The following is a 16,513-nucleotide window of genomic DNA, read 5'->3' on the forward strand; positions in this document are numbered from 1 at the left end:
GTGTGTGTGTGTGTGTGTGTGTGTGTGTGTGTGTGTGTGTGTGTAATAAAATGATAGAAGAAATTGTATTAATTAATACAATTTCTTTTTGTTAACAATTTAGAAATTGTAATTGATAGCTAAACTGACCAAGATCTTTTTAGAATGAAATAAAAACATCTGAATTTAACAATCTCAACAATCTAACAATCTAAAGAATTATCAATTAAAACTATATACTGAATTTTACGATAAGATATTGCAGCTTTCCTAAAAGATTATTTATCGCAAAAGTACAAATCAAGTTTTTAAAGGGTACACTTTAAAATTTCTGATTGAAAATGGACGAATCAGAAATTTCTGATTAAATTTATTAGAATTCTAGTTGAGAAAACCGGAATTCTGATTGATACAATATTTCTGATAAAATCTATTAAAATTCTTATTTTTACCAGAATAATTATATTAATCAGAATTCTAGTATTATATTAACCAGTATTCTTATGTTAACCAGAATTACTATTTAATCCAATTAGACTAGTTTTTTCAGTGTAACATTTCACTCTTTTGCTAATGAAGTGAGCTTTCCCTCCGATTATCAATATATAATATAAATTACATCATCCATAGCCCGCATTCTGCGCAATATGTCATTTGCAAGCATATTAATGAGATAGGATTTGTTCAAATTCTCGTCAGAAACATAAACCCTAATCGAATCAATGATAATCCTATTAGAAAGAAAGATGACAAACTTTATCGATAGGATTTTTACGACAAGATCTCGAGAGCTTAATGTCGTAGTGAAAAAAATATAGACGTATCATAATCTCTTACAAAACTACAAATTAACAAGATATAAAATGTAACACTTCTGACATACATAACTCTCCATTATTCTCTAACAGACAATTGTATTTTTTATTTTCTTGTTATCAAATCGTAATTCATAAGTTATTTTTGTCTTTTCCTCTCGTTTCCTCTCGCAAATTTCATATCCGCGTTATTCGTAGAGCGATATACATGTAAATTACGATATGCGGCGCCATTTATCCAACAGTTCCGTCGTCAATCTTGTCGGAGAAACTTGGAGTAATCTCATACGGCACGTAGAGTCACCAAGAGTATTAACTCTCTCGAGTCCATATAAATCTACAGAATTATTTAACAACTTGCATTTCTGATAGAAAAGTGGAAAATGAGAGAGAGAGAGAGAGAGAGAGAGAGAGAGAGAGAGAGAGAATAGTACAGTAAATGAAATGCTATTATCTCTTTTTCTATTATTGATGTAATTCGATCCATTTCTGATACGACCAAATAATTCACTTTAATAAACATGTGATTAAGCTTCGCGTAATTTTTCAATACAAAACACGAGAAATACATATAGTATTTGTTATCCTCAATAATAATATAAAATTATATAATATTTAATAATTATATAAATAGAATAATAATAATTAGAAAATAATTATTAGAAACTACATAGGTAATCTACATAAGTAATACTAATCTCTTGTTAATTCCATCATGCTTGATTGTAATATCGATATGGTTATCAAATAACCAAATAATTGATAATGTAAGGGCGGAGATCGGGATTCGTGCATGAAAGCAGGATCTTAAATACAGTTACGCGCGTCATTTCCCGATGACGTGGCCGAAACAATGCTGATCAGAATTATTCCATTAAACATGGGGAGGCGGACTAGATCGTATCGATGAACGATCGCCCGGAGTAATGCCAGCCGCTGGACATGGGCCTCGGATCGACCTAATAAACCGGAAACCTAATGCGGTTCAACCTAATAAACCGGAATTACCGGTATTAGGTGTCGGATCGACCAGTGTATCGCGCGCTCGGCTTCTCGGCAATAATGCGAATTTGAATTGATCCGGGCTGTGTGTTGCAGCGTAGCACTGCGCTGTGCTTCGCCCCGCGGACTGCAGAATGCACGCCGAGGGAAGATCGATGTGAATTCATTGCATTACGAAGCGCCACGTCGTTTCCGCCGCAGGGACTGCGCGAACACAGATATTACACAGCTTAAAACAATTAGCAAAGCGCTTCTCCAAACGGCAAGTATCGGGTGTGCGTTTCGAGAGAATTTACCATAGTATTCAATTATTCAGTGAATACATTTACGTAAATACAATATTTTATTCTTAATTGCAGGCATTTAGTCAGTTGCGCGGAATCCCTACGATAAGTGATGGACTAATTGACGACCGATCAATATGTATAATTTATTAACGTTCGATCTTATGAAAAATTTACATTAATAAATTCTATTTTTTGCAATGGTAATCAATCGCCCAATAATTAATCATAATTGTTCTATCACAGTAGTAATCTTGTTACTACTAATAATGCTACCAGTAATACATAATAATTTCTCAGCAATCTATATATAATGACGGAGACAATTAATAAAATATAGTTTTCAAAGTATTTATTCAAGATTTTAATTTTGGAGAAATAATTTTCTACTATTATAAATTATAAATAATCCGCGAAAAGTTTTTGATGTAAATTTTTGTACCGTGTTACGAAATAATAAGCTATTTTCTTATGAGGATAAATCAGTTGAAAAAGTTCAGATGAAAAATCTGCTCTCCAATTTCCCACTCTCGGCGAAATATCCAAACTTACGTCTATATAATTCTCAGATTTTATTAAAACGCGAAAGTAAAAGTATTTTTGGCAAAAACGGATTGGCTTGCAGCGGCAGACATTTCCGCGATTGGAGTGTCGATTTTCCTCGCACCGTGCGACGGACGCAAAATACCGAAGCGACGCGAGGCGACGCGTCGCGGCGCGTGCGACCCGATGGCGAAATAATCGAGAACCGCCTGTCGCATCGCTAGACAAAAGAGATATTTCACCGTCCGACAAATTCCCTCGCTAAATGGGCGCGTTCAAAAAAAAAAAAAAAAAAATAGCAGAACTGTGGCAGTGTCGGCGGCGGCGCGGGGGACAAGGAGCACGAAAATAAAAAAGCACGGGCCGACCCGATGTGCGAAAGCGTGCGCGCATGGCTGGTCAAATTAAAAACTCGTCCTGGCGCGTCCGAACTGTACGATAAATACAATAATAATTAGCGGAGCCTGCGAGACAGGTCCGCTGCTATTAATGAAGGGTAATTATCGGGGATTTTTAAATACGAGACTACCGAGCTGTACTCCTCCCCCATTCGTTTGCACTGCCCTCGCGCAATTAACGTACCCTCTACGTAGAACTTTACGCACGATCTTTCCTTGTTTATTTATCATTATTATCTTATCGGACGTTCCGCTGACGTATACGGGAAAATACACAATAATTAACATGGATGGTATATTAATCTGCGTAAAGCTTTTTAGAGAGCATTCCTTTCTCTACGTGCTTTTGCTAATAAATATAATAAAGTTAATAATGTCAAATTATATCCAATTTGAGTTATTTTTAATGTCTATATGTCACCTGCTCCTATTAACATGACGTTAATTTAACTAAAATAATTAACAATTAAACAATTTAACTCAGAAAATGTATTAAATTTGACTCAAATTTAGTTTATTATTAATTAAGTACATACGCATTGAGAACAATTGTCTGATTGAAAAAATGGACGAAATATTGTGATTATATCAATTAGAAATCTAGTTTATCTCAATTAGAATTCTAGTAGTAGTAGATATAATAAAAAAATTCTAATCTATTTTCAACCAGAATTTTAATTAATCCAATTAGATGTTTTTCTCAGTGCATTATAGACGTTGTTTACTAAGCAATTCAATCACAGAAATGGATTGATTTACATTTTGACATGGAAATTAAAAGTAAATATTTAACAAAATATTTAACTCAAGAAATTATCATTTCATTTGATATCTAATATGGACAATGAAGTAGTATTATTATATGACATAGTATATTAGAATTTCCCTTCAATTATTGTTGAAGTAAATTGCGTTGATGACTATGTCGAAAAAAATTTTGAAATTATTCCCTTTTACGATAAACGGTGTTAGATAAAACCAGCTCTTTTCTCTCTTTCCACAGAGAAAACTCGTAAACTGGATAGATGGCCCGATTTGTCTTGTATTTTTGAGTCAAACGATTCTTCGCCGTGATATTTTTTTTAATGGAGAAAAAAGGAGGAGGTAAACGATCGTTGGCAATGCTCCAGAGAACGAAACATTCGGCGGAGAATTCTTTCATTTGATTTTGCGTGCATTACTAATCGCAGTAATTTTCTCTCCACAGAATCGTAGAAACAGAATTAGAGTTTATTGAACTGTATATATTATTGAAGATTTTTAATTTAAAATTATCTAAATGCTGAATTCTCTCTTTAAGACATAAATTCTTTATAATTTTTCTTATAAATTTTTCTAGTTCTCCGTAATTTTCTCGGTTCTTTAAAATAAAAGTTAAATTCCCAACTTCATTAATTTCGAAACTTTTATTTAATAATGTAAACATTTAATGCGCGCACATTTCATTTCATTTTTATTTTATAACTTCACGCGCGCGCGTTCCTATAAAATGATTTTTATTATAATAAAAAAAATAAGATTGGTGAGATCAACCATTAAAAAAGGAATTTTACTTAAAAAGTTGCATTTTCCATCAATCATCTTTTACGTTTTGTACGGACAGCAAAAATATTGTGCCATTATTTAAAATCGTCGTTGTTTGTTCCTCGAAAATTTTGGAAGCGCATTGGATAAAGTTCGCGAGTTCACGATTCCCAAAACAAAACATGCACGGGAGGTAGAGCAAAAAGAAGAATTATTAGCGCTGGCACATATACAGCGAATGAAAAAAGAATAAACACGTGCAATAAAGGCAGCCGAGTCGCGTAATACGAAGCAATAATCTACGAATTTTGTATTGCATGGCGTAAAACAAGTGGACGGTATTTATCACGGTACGTAATCTCGTCGAAGCCGAGTTATAACTGGTCTTTTTATTGTCATATGAAAAAAATAAGAATAATAATTTCACATCTCATCGAATGACACAATAACGCGCTTTTACGGCTGTCCGTTTCGATCTAATATGATGTACGTAATAATCGAATGTAATGTTAGTTTTTTTGAATCTCTTTCCGTATAGATATCCCTTTCCGAATTTTATCTTTCAGAACATAAATCATACAAAGTATTTAATCACTGTGGACACACAATACGTTAACCTAGAATTACTATGACAGAATGACAAAACCTCTGACAAAACTAATCCTTCAATGCTTTGGTTATGGTATATCCAAATTTATTTTTTCCAATGCTTTTTCGATTGCTTATAATTTCTTTATAAATAAAAATATATACATTTGCTTGATATTATATTCCTTAATGTCTGGCATTTCGATTGGAAAAAATTTTTTACAATATTTTCATTTTTATGAAAATATTTTGCTCAATAGAATAGGATTGGGTTTGCCATACCCAAGTGCCACGTGCCCTGCACAACTTCACCCTACGCAACAATTATATTGCAGTAACATTGCAAACGTTATTGCAACGTTTTTGTGCTGTATGGATCCCGTAATGTGGCTCATCAAAAGGCTAGTGTTATTTTTTATATTAAAAAAATTCTTTTAATAATTTTAAAAGTGCCAATTTTAATAATTTAGATCAAATCCAGAGATCAAACTTAGTTTAAAATACTCTAAAAATTTTACATTATTACTGTTCATTTCTGCCACTGTAGATTAACTTTAATCTCAGATTAACTTATTTTCCAGCTTCTTTTAAGAATTAAAAAAAGATATAAAAAGATTAAATTGAGATTAAAGTTAACCTACATTAAGAGAGCCTACAATTTAAGCTCTTAGATTAGTTGGAGTTTAATAAATTCTATCTCAGTAATAGTGCTATATATACATTTTTATTTTAATAACGTCTTTATATCATGTAAAAAATACAAGGTAATATACTCAATGGCAAAATTTTTGATTTTTATTGTTCATCTTTAAAACTCTCAAACGGCTTGCTGTTAGCGTATATAGCTCGTAGTTCTCTTCTACTACCTCTGTTTCGAGAATGGAACGTTTCGCTCTAGAAATAAAAAAGTTTTCAACGGGTAAATACGGAGAGTAGATCGTAGCAATGTTTGGTTGAAACCGCCTTCGAGACGAAGAAAGGAGAGAAGAGCCATCGAAGAGGCACCGTTTCTGGATTCCTGCAAATGCGAACTCCCGCCGAAAGTAAGCTAACCATCACAGCAGAATGTTTCGCGTTATTGCATTCGTACACGCACGTGCGTGTACCACGCACACAAGAGTAGTGCCCACGGCCACAAATACAACGTATTTGTACTCTCGTACATGCGATAGTTTGTCACAGTCAAGTGCTTGTTAAGTATGCAAGACCATTTGTCTCCGATCTTCTATTCTGGCACGGGCGTCATTCTACCGCTCTCACTGCAAACAGAATTAAATGTTTCTGGCTCGTGCTGCCGCTCCTCCTCTATCTGTCCCCATTCTTTATCTTACGCCCGTCGGTTTCCTCGACCAAACGGGAAACACGAAAATTTTGGTACCCGGGATCAGGCAGCTGTTACAGCAGCGACACGGCGCGCGGCGGATGTAAGTGAATGATGATGGGTCTGTAACCCACGTTAAATTTTATCTGAAATATATGTACCTATGTCTAAGCCCCTTGGCTCATCACTTTTATCAGTTTTATTATACTCCGTATTTCTCTGTGATATCCGTAATTCTCGTGTAACACATTTATTTTCAATGTCGCTTAATATGTTCTAATTTTATATCTGTAAGGAAGGTTATGAAAATTTAAACTATTATGAAATAAAATTATATATACAACAGAAAAAAATATCATCCGACTGCTAGGAAATTGATTACTCATTATTATTATTATTATTTAACGGTTATCTTTGACAAAGAACATTTTCTTGATAAATAATCTTAAAATATATTTATTACAAAATTTAGAAAAATTACATCAAAATAGAAAATTACATCAAAAAAAGAAGAATATTTTCTGTTAAAGAATACTATAAAATTTTACCTCGAAAAAATGAGATATAAGCAAATTGAATTTGCTTTAATTTAATATTGATTATTAGCCTTTTTAGGATACATTTTGAATAAATTTGATACTTGTAATGAATTTATAATAGATTAACGTATATATGAACTTTTCAAATACTGAAACAGATGTATTTAAATACAGAAAAATTTGTGTGTGTGTGTGTATGTATTCTATTCTATATAAACTATAAAATTTTTTTTTTTTAATACAATTAAATGTAGATCTAACATAGATTAAACGCTGCGATCTGCAACTGCAAATTATTTCCAAATGTATTAGAAATATTATATTCTTTTAATTTCTACTTGCAAATCTGATAGCTTTTCATATTTTATTAAGCTGTAATTTATAATTATAAATTTACATAATAATCTGTAACTTGTAATTACGTGTCTAAATATCAATAATGCGTGATTTCTAATTAACGATTGGCACATTAATAATTTGTAATTATTCGGTGATTAATATTACGTTTCTATTAGAAGCGCATAACACATACTAGCCATTTTAACATGCGTAGCGCAAACTATATTGACGCAAAGCATAATGCGAACCATTAACTTAATTAGATTTGTTATTATTATATTATGTATTTCCCTAATGCGTATTATGGAATATTTAATTAGAATTTTTATTACCATATTTTCTAATATTAATGCATATTATATAATTATAGTACCCCATAAAATTAAATTGTTGCCTTTATATTCGTACTTGTAAACATATATTTAATCAGAAATTGCATATTTTATCGGGTTCGATAGGGATTCATCCTGGAAGGAGAGAAACTGTCTTAGAATATTCTTAGTACTTTAACTTAGACAGTTACTGTCGATGATCGGAAAATGCGATGTCGTATCCTCTGCAATTTTTGATAGAGTAAGTTTCTATCAAGGATAAATAAAAGAGCGCTTGTCAAGAAGACAGGCGTTTATCTTTCAAGAAGATCGAAGAAAATCGCATAGGCGAAGCAAACAGCGTCCGCGAAAATAAAAAATGTATCAGCTAAGGAACTAAAAGTAGCATCGGGATAGCGGAGATGGGGGAAGAAATACATTTCTCTTGTCTTTCCTATTCTGGAAAATTCGCAACATCCATCGTCTTATCGTCTCCGCGGTTACGTGAACTCCTCGCGTTCTGGGACTTCGCTCGCAGAGGAATTTTATCTGACAACTACTTTGGTGAATGGCAAAAGAGAGGGAAAGTCGGGAGCGCAGAAAACTGGTAAGATAGGGAAAGAAACAAGCCAAAGGAGAAAGAGGAGGAGGAGGAAGAAAAAGAGAAGAAGCGAAAGAAGTAGTCAGGAAAAAGAAAGGTAGCGGACGGTAAAGTTCGAAATGTGACGCGGAACGTGCGACAAGCCGCGTGTCGACTTCGGGTATGGCTCAACTCTTGTCCTTCCTCCTTTCTTGTTCCCTTCGCCTTTTGTTGTGCTCGAGATGCAAGAGCTGCTCTAGCAAGCGCGATCTCGTTAACGGGATATGCGCCGTGCGCCATTCGCCGCGTCATGCAACGTCCCGCCTTCTGGTTTCCAGTGAGATCAAAGTGAGTCACGAGCCTGTCGTGACGAACAAACGGAGAAGCTTTTCGAAGATGCTAGTCGTGGTATTCGCTTAATTGTATACTCTACTTGTACGTTTCTGTATGCAAGGGCCCAAGCGTCGCCCAAGGCGCAAACCGATTTATCGCAAAATTGTATTCGCCGCCGCGACCAAAATTACCATATCGTCGCCGATAGCAATCTGCGAGTGATTTGCGATAATTATCAGCCAGTTCGTCGCGATTATAAATTGCTTTCTATCCTGAAATCTGAAGCCGACGCTTCTTGCTATTAGAAGGAATACCTTAAGGAGGTTCTTTAACTTATATAAATCGAGAGGAATCACATGACTTTTCTTATCTTTCAACATGAGAGTACAAAGGATGTAAAATGCCATTGCCATCTTCTAAAAACTAAATAATAAATAAAATTTAAACATTAAAAATATAATTTGTTATTAAAAAATATTTTCTTCACACAAAAAATAAATATTTATATGGAAAATATTTTTAAAATATTGTAATTGTAATATTTATATAAATTTAATTTAGATTAATTTAATAATTTTGATGGAAATGATGTTGTCATTTGGAGTATAATGTCACATTTGATGAGAATTGAGTAATTTTATACTCTTACACAAAAATGATACGGTGAAATTTTTTTTTTAATTCTAAAATGTTTTTTAAATTCCATTCTGTTATATCCATATAATTTTTTAAAATTAAATTATTTAAAATTCTCTAAGAATTTAAGTTATTTTAGAAAATTATTTAAAGAAAACTATATAGTAAAAAAAATCTGAAAAAAATTCAGGAATGGTTACATACAAACTTATTCTCAATTTTTGATCAAATCTTATTATATAAAAAGATTGGAAAATCGTAATCTTCTTCAACATATTGGATGTATATATAATCAGATATATAATCGAGACTTGTCTTTCCCGTTATAGATTTTCTTGAAACATTTAACGCTCAGAAATATAAAAATTATACAGTATATAATAATCGCCAATATATAAGATAAAACACATAAAATATTTGTATTCCAAAACGAGATATAAAAGCGTCTCTGTTAAATGTAAAATGAGATCAAGAATATAAAATTGTCAGGAGACAGATATTTATAAATATAGTATAAATGCAAAAAATAGATGAATAAAAATTCTAAATTTTGACAACATTTAAAATCGCGAATTTTTGTCGGAATATAAATTCAAGTTCCATATACAGAATCAAGTAGTAAGTAAAATTGAGAAAAATAAATAAAGATCTCCAAATGTAAATAAATTCGTCCAATATTAGTTAGACAGTAATTAAAATAAATATAACTTATCTTTACATTTATCTTATTAGAATTTACGATTTTCATAATATATCTATAAAAGATGTCGAGTATTCATTGATACAAGTTGTAGAATTTTCTTCCGACATATGGCCTTTATGACACTCAAAAGTAATCACGGCGGAACGCGCGTTTCCTTAAATTTGCTAATAAGATAAGGCAGCAGCGACGTGGAGAAAAAGGCGACAAATAGCGAGAGGGGAAACGTAATAAAAAGATAGGAGGCTCCGCGAAAGCACAAGCGAGATAACTAGGACAACGTGTTTATATGCTGTAAATTCATCACTCGAGATCGTCTATGTCGTTGTCGTCGTCGTTGTCGTCGTCGTTGTCGTCGTCGTTGTCGTCGTCGTTGTCGTCACGTTGCTTCGCTAAGCAGAAACACACTCGAACTTATATCCGCACCGTACAAGTATCTACAAGCATTTCGTCGAGCGATGAAGCCGCTTCGACTCGTTGCAGTCGTGTCGTCGGCCGGGAATCACGCGAAGCCTCCGTTAAAATTCGATCAGATAATCTTATTCGCGTCACGATTAGAACGATCAAATTCATCTTCGACCACTGGCGTTTTCTCTCCTCTGAAGCGACAACCACAAATTTACCGCCGGATGTCAACATCGATGCGAGGGCAACTAATCAACATCATTTCATAAGAACGAGCTCTATCTAGATTGTGAGAATAGTCGCGCTAGGGTTCTGATCCGAATCGGATGTAAGTCGCATGTAAGTCGAATAACTTTTCTAGAAAATCGTGCGTTTATATTCGTGAATATAAAGACGAAAACATGTTTGCATATCCGATTTGTTGATCATCACCGTTAAGTATGTCAACGACCGAAACGATGGATAAGACAATTACTCTCTAAATCTTCTTGGAGTGAAATCTTACTAGAAAAAGAGTTAAAACACTGCCACTATTTAAAAAAAAATGAAAAATTTGCACTCTTCATATAAGAGTAGCAAATTTTTATTCATTTTTGAAGTGAGATTTCTCACTTTCGGAGATTCATCTCAAAAAAAAAGTGAGATTTCTTTCCTTTAGAATGAATCTCACTCCAAGAAATTTAAAGTTCGATAGTGATGGGATTTGATTATTAGTTTCAAAGACTTCTAAATCTATTTGCCGGTCTATCCGCGTAATCAATTTTATTTCCAATATTGTCAATTTTAAAATATGTACGATTCACGTTTTTTTTAATTCAATATTTCTTTCGAAAAGAGTAACTTTTACGTAAAAATTATAACAGACAAATATTTTCGGAGTTATTTGAGATACCAAATAGCGATTGCAGATATCCATGTTTTCATACAACAATCTAAAAGCAAACATTGCAGGCGAAGTTTACTTAATTTATAATCAAGTAAATATGAAAAAAATATTTGCGAATTGCGTTCACGATATGAAGTTGATAATCAAAGATTCATATCCTCGAGCAATTGTATCGACAACGAATAATCTTCGAACGTCTATCTGACAATGATTTTAATATGATGGCCTAATAATTTTGGTTAAAAATTCATTAAGTTCTGTGACAATGAATTTCAAAATACGTATTCAGAAAATTTTAGTGTCAAGTATTAATTTCTAAATGATATCTAAATGAAAATTGAGTGGTTCTTTGTTACAAGTTTCTGTTTTTATTAATTTACTATTTTTCTTTAAACATTTACTTACAGACAAAAATTATACGTACTTTTTAACAAAATGAAAAGATTATGAAAAAATGACAAATTTTTCTATATTGTATTTGAAAGTAATATAAATAGTTTGGAGACTATTTAAAACATGCAGCAAGTATTATTTCAATAAGAAGTAAATGTTTTTAGAAGTAGAATGTTTAAAAAAAAAACCATTAAAATAAAATAAGAAAATTTAAATTAAAATTGTATCGTTAAATGCCAAATTAATTTTATTAAATTATTATATGTATATTGTTGTATGTATATTATATATATATATATATATATATATATATATATATATCTTATATGTAACATTCATTATTCATTATTTTTTATATGCAGATATATGCATATATTTTTTATAAGTTTCTAATTGCAATCACTTTTTACAGAGATTATACAGCTTTAAAAAAGGAAATTTTTAATTCGTACTATGGAATACTATATGAGTAGAATGAAATGTTCGAATTAACGATAAATATAATGAATGACTGCGCCTTCAAAGTATTTATCACCCGAGAGAGCATGTATCTTGAAAAAGGTTGGAAACCACTGATCTGCGCGCGCGAAATCGTATCGATCGAACGCATTCTCCGAAGTGCGACGAAGGATTTACCGTCATTGGTGAGTCGTGAGGATCGTAGGACAATTTGTCCAGCACTTGCTCCTACATTCTAGTGCGCCGAGTTTCTCTCGGATGCAGCGGACTTTCGCGCATAATAGTTTTCCAGGAACGTATACACCGGAAGTTCGTCCGTGAGACTCTACTCTAAGTTCCTCTCCTCTCCTCTCTTTCGTTCTATCTTTCTCTGTCTCTACTCCCTAACAACTATTTGCTTTCCAGGTGACCTTAATCTAGGAAATGGTCACTAAGAGACGTTCTCTCTACAAATGCAGCCAGAGAAGAGACATAGCTGGAATGAAGGCGAGAAACACAGACAGAGAAATAGAGACAGAAAGGAGATCGCAGAGAGAGAGAGAGAGAGAGAGAGAGAAAGAGAGAGAGAGAGGGGGGAGGGGGGGGAGGGACGGAGGGAGAGGAAAGATGAGAGAAATGGATGATACCGGCTGAAGATGAAAGGTGTGGAAATATTTTGCTTATATCGTTGTCCTGAGTGGTGTACATACGCGCGCATGTCCTTTTGTCAACATACGCGAGACTGAGTAACCGCGATCCTTGAAATAAGTCCACGTACGTGCAAAGTTACAAGTGGCTAAGAGATCGGAAATGCAATATGTTTCCTCTTTCTGCTAAAATGTACGCGCCAAGTATCCGCTGCAGATGGTTTATCTTACGTCGCGTACTGTGATTTCATCGAGATTCGCATGTTTTCGAAGAAAAATATATAAAAATCGATCTGCACATAGATATATCGTGCATACAATGCTTCAAATATATCCGAAAAGAGATACTTTCCCTCTTAAATAAACTTATTTAAATTCTAGAATGATATCAATGTTAAGTGATACATCGATATTACTTCCCTCCAGAAGTACTATTTAAAATTGTAACATCAAAAGCGAGAAAGCATACAATAAAAATTCTTGCGAATTACATTTGAACAGAAATATTTTTCAATAAAACAACATTTACAATTGATAGAATAGATTGAGAGAAAATATATCAAAAACTCTGAGAAAAATTTATTTCTATATACTATTAATTTGACAATTTATCATAGCTGCGATCTATAGCTTATTTTATCTTTAGTTATGCAAAATTCATTTTTAGATATGATTATTTATTAATTAATAAGAAATAAAAGGAGACTTATCGATATTTTTACAAGTTAGTATTTTTATCGATTATATTATTTTATTGATATACATTTCATATTATTATATTTTGCAAACATTTTTGTGTATTTTCTCGTTTTTGATCTGATCACAATTTGAGACAGAGAATAGAAGTCTTAACCTTAAGTGATATTGCTATTGACGTATAGATATATGAAAATTTTACACATAAGGATATATAAGCCACTCTTAGTGGATGTTTTCCATTTAGTGACACAAAGTGACATAAATGTCGTTCTATCTTTCTTTGCATTTCATGAGTAACAAAGGCAGAACGATATTTGTGTCGACTTGTGTCACTAAATGGAACACAATGTAACACATGATTTTTGTACATTTCACATTTTCAATTATAAAATATTTGTGATCTACATTTTTATAAATACAAACAATAATTATTAAAAAGGAAAGAAAAAAAATCATATTATCAATTTTGATATGATATGAAATATGTAATCCAATATCTCCTCATAACACTTACGTAACTTGCCAATAAAAAATATAACACAAAAATATTAAAATATATAATATCCACTGATCACCAGGGGTGATATGCTGCTCTAATCTAAACTGACTAATTATATAACGAACTAAATTTTTAAAAATTTATCCCCGGTTATTCTAGCTTTTAGCCATAGTAGATTGAATGTCCTGATGACCACTGAAGACATAATTTAACCTCGCTCACTTGAACGTAAAATTACGTTACGATAGCATCTAGAGTTATAATATAACTTGTATTTCTTCTGAATATCTTAGTTTAAAAACTGAAGTATGAAATTAAACTGTGTTGAAGTATTTTTGTACTAAAGACGCATCGCGCAAAACCTGATTGTCAGACAGAAAGGTGCATGAAATAAACGAAGAAATAATGCGATAACGTATTTTCACGCTTGTCGGCGAATGTGCAAATAGCGTGAAATTGACAGTCGGATGCTCTCCGTGGGGACGGAAATATGCGCTATCTCAAAACTCGAGGATACAACGGCATGTCTAGCGCGACGAGTTTCACAGAGAGGAGAAAGAATAAAACCGCGCGACTATTCTCGTGGAAATTCGTCATAGCCGCGAAAAGACGGAATTCATAACGACCATCGTCGCCGTTCCTGTCGTCGTCGTCGTCGTCGTCGTCGTCGTCGTCGTCGTCGTCGTCGTCGTTGTCGTTAGTCGTCGTCGTCGTTGGTATCATCGTCATTGTCTTCCCGCCAGCACAAAACGTCGTTCAACACGAAGGTTTCTTACCTCCTTGCCGGGAGCTGAAGGCGCCGGTGCTTCCTGCGATGATTAGAAGCAGCAGCGGGCTTAATAAGACTCTCAAGGAAAGCGGCATCTTTCCTATACTCCTCTACCGGCGCTTGCGCGACACGGGCTCCTCTTAGCCGACTTCCCTCATCACAGCCTCTCTGTAAGAATAAAAGATAAGGAGTAAGACACGACGGGCTCGGTTTCGTCAACATAAATGAGTCTCGCAAAGATCGATTTCCCGTCAGACGAATGACGGGCCATCGAACTGCGGCAGACGCCACATTTGTCGGGTGATTTCCAGGATATTTCTGACACTCGTTATATTATGATAAATATATCTCGGAACTAGAACGACCAATGTCATTAGCGTAGTAGCTTAGTAGTAAAAAAAGTATCCCATAACTGAACATGGCATTTATATCCGCGGTGTGATAATGGTTAATCGATAAAACATCTGAGATATCAGACGTAGACAGATCTATCCCTTTTTCACCAGCAAACGTCTGCATGCAAAGTCACATTTTGAATAGACATCAATCCGAGACCTGCGTTCAGCCGCGAAGCGGAACGATTCGTTCTTTCGCTCGGAAATGGCCAGCGGCCCGTGTTTGGCGTTGAATGGTACAACGAGAGAACACTGAGTTATCTTTCCCACCGTGTTTCCTCTAGTTTACTTATTTTTCGCCCATTCTTACGTTGGCCGCAAACAGCGGGAGAATACGAGAATGAAATAGAAAGCGGGATGAGACAGGACGAGACGTCGAGAGACAGGGGACGCGGACGGCCCCCGGGGCGCGTTGGGTTTCCATTATGCTAAACCGCAAATGGAGTCCTGCGATCGAGTGTCTCTCCGTGGCCGCCCCCGGAGGCGCACAATGGCGCTGGTATAAGGCTCCTAAGGTGTAATGTTACGTAGAAATTAAATTCGCCCGTATTCTCTCGTGATGCACGCGCACGAGACGACGTCCGCGCCGTCTCCTCTCGCCCGCAGATCTCGCTGACACGTTGTATCCCCGTCACCGCGAATTCGTCATCGCCGTCGTCTCGCAGCGTTGTGACGAAAGTACCAGCGTGACACTCGAGCTTTTTATGTGGCGACGCATTTGCGGCGATGACTTTTGCGATTCTCGAAAAACAGCTCTCGCATATGACACGACGGTGAATCGCTGGGGATATGTGATGAATATGTGTGCTCAATTTATGTAAAAATTAGGACATTCGACATGTATTTTACACCGAAAGAAAAGTGTTTGGTATTTGTGATTATAATTACATAACATATAGTAAAATAATTATAATTAGGGACTCTAATTTATAGTTATTACTATTATTATGTTAGTAATAATAATTATATTTATCAAAAAAATATATTACACTGAAAAAAAAAACAAAATTTTAATAGATGTTTGTTCAAATAGTTCTAAGGAAATATTTAGTAAACATATATTTATTTATACAAAAACCATTAACATTTTTTTATTGAATAAATATTTGTTTATTGTAGTATTTATTTACAGTATTATTCAAAGAAATGTATTAAGAGTTAGTGAATTTTTTTCAGTATAATTGCTCGAAAATGATTATAAATTATATGATTATAAATTATAGTTGAATTATGGTAATTGCAATCATTTCTCTCTCAGTGCATGTATGTAAACGAGAATTCTTCGACAAATTTAAAATTTATTATTGGAAATTTAAGAATAATAGCCCATTAAGATATTTTAATATGAAAGATGAAAATTTATTATCAAAAAATTTAATTAAAAATTAAGATTAAATAAAGATTTAATCTTAATTAAGCATGGTATGTATAATATCGTATATAATATTTTTCTGTATGCCTTTCTGGAGATTTTCTACGTAGGCAGTTTT

At 33.8% G+C, this 16,513-nt stretch overlaps 1 protein-coding gene across 1 annotated transcript in view; it reads right to left on the minus strand.

Annotated features, from left to right (window-relative positions):
• Positions 1–14,723, minus strand: part of LOC108686335 — a 155,051-nt gene extending 140,328 nt beyond the window's left edge. The window contains exon 1 of the mRNA XM_018191596.1: positions 14,636–14,723. Within this exon, the coding sequence (XP_018047085.1) occupies positions 14,636–14,723 (88 nt within the window). The remainder of the gene's footprint in view (positions 1–14,635) is intronic.
• Positions 14,724–16,513: the final 1,790 nt, after the last annotated feature.

Source organism: Atta colombica, unplaced genomic scaffold, assembly GCF_001594045.1.
Source record: "Atta colombica isolate Treedump-2 unplaced genomic scaffold, Acol1.0 scaffold175, whole genome shotgun sequence".
Taxonomy (NCBI): domain Eukaryota; kingdom Metazoa; phylum Arthropoda; class Insecta; order Hymenoptera; family Formicidae; genus Atta; species Atta colombica.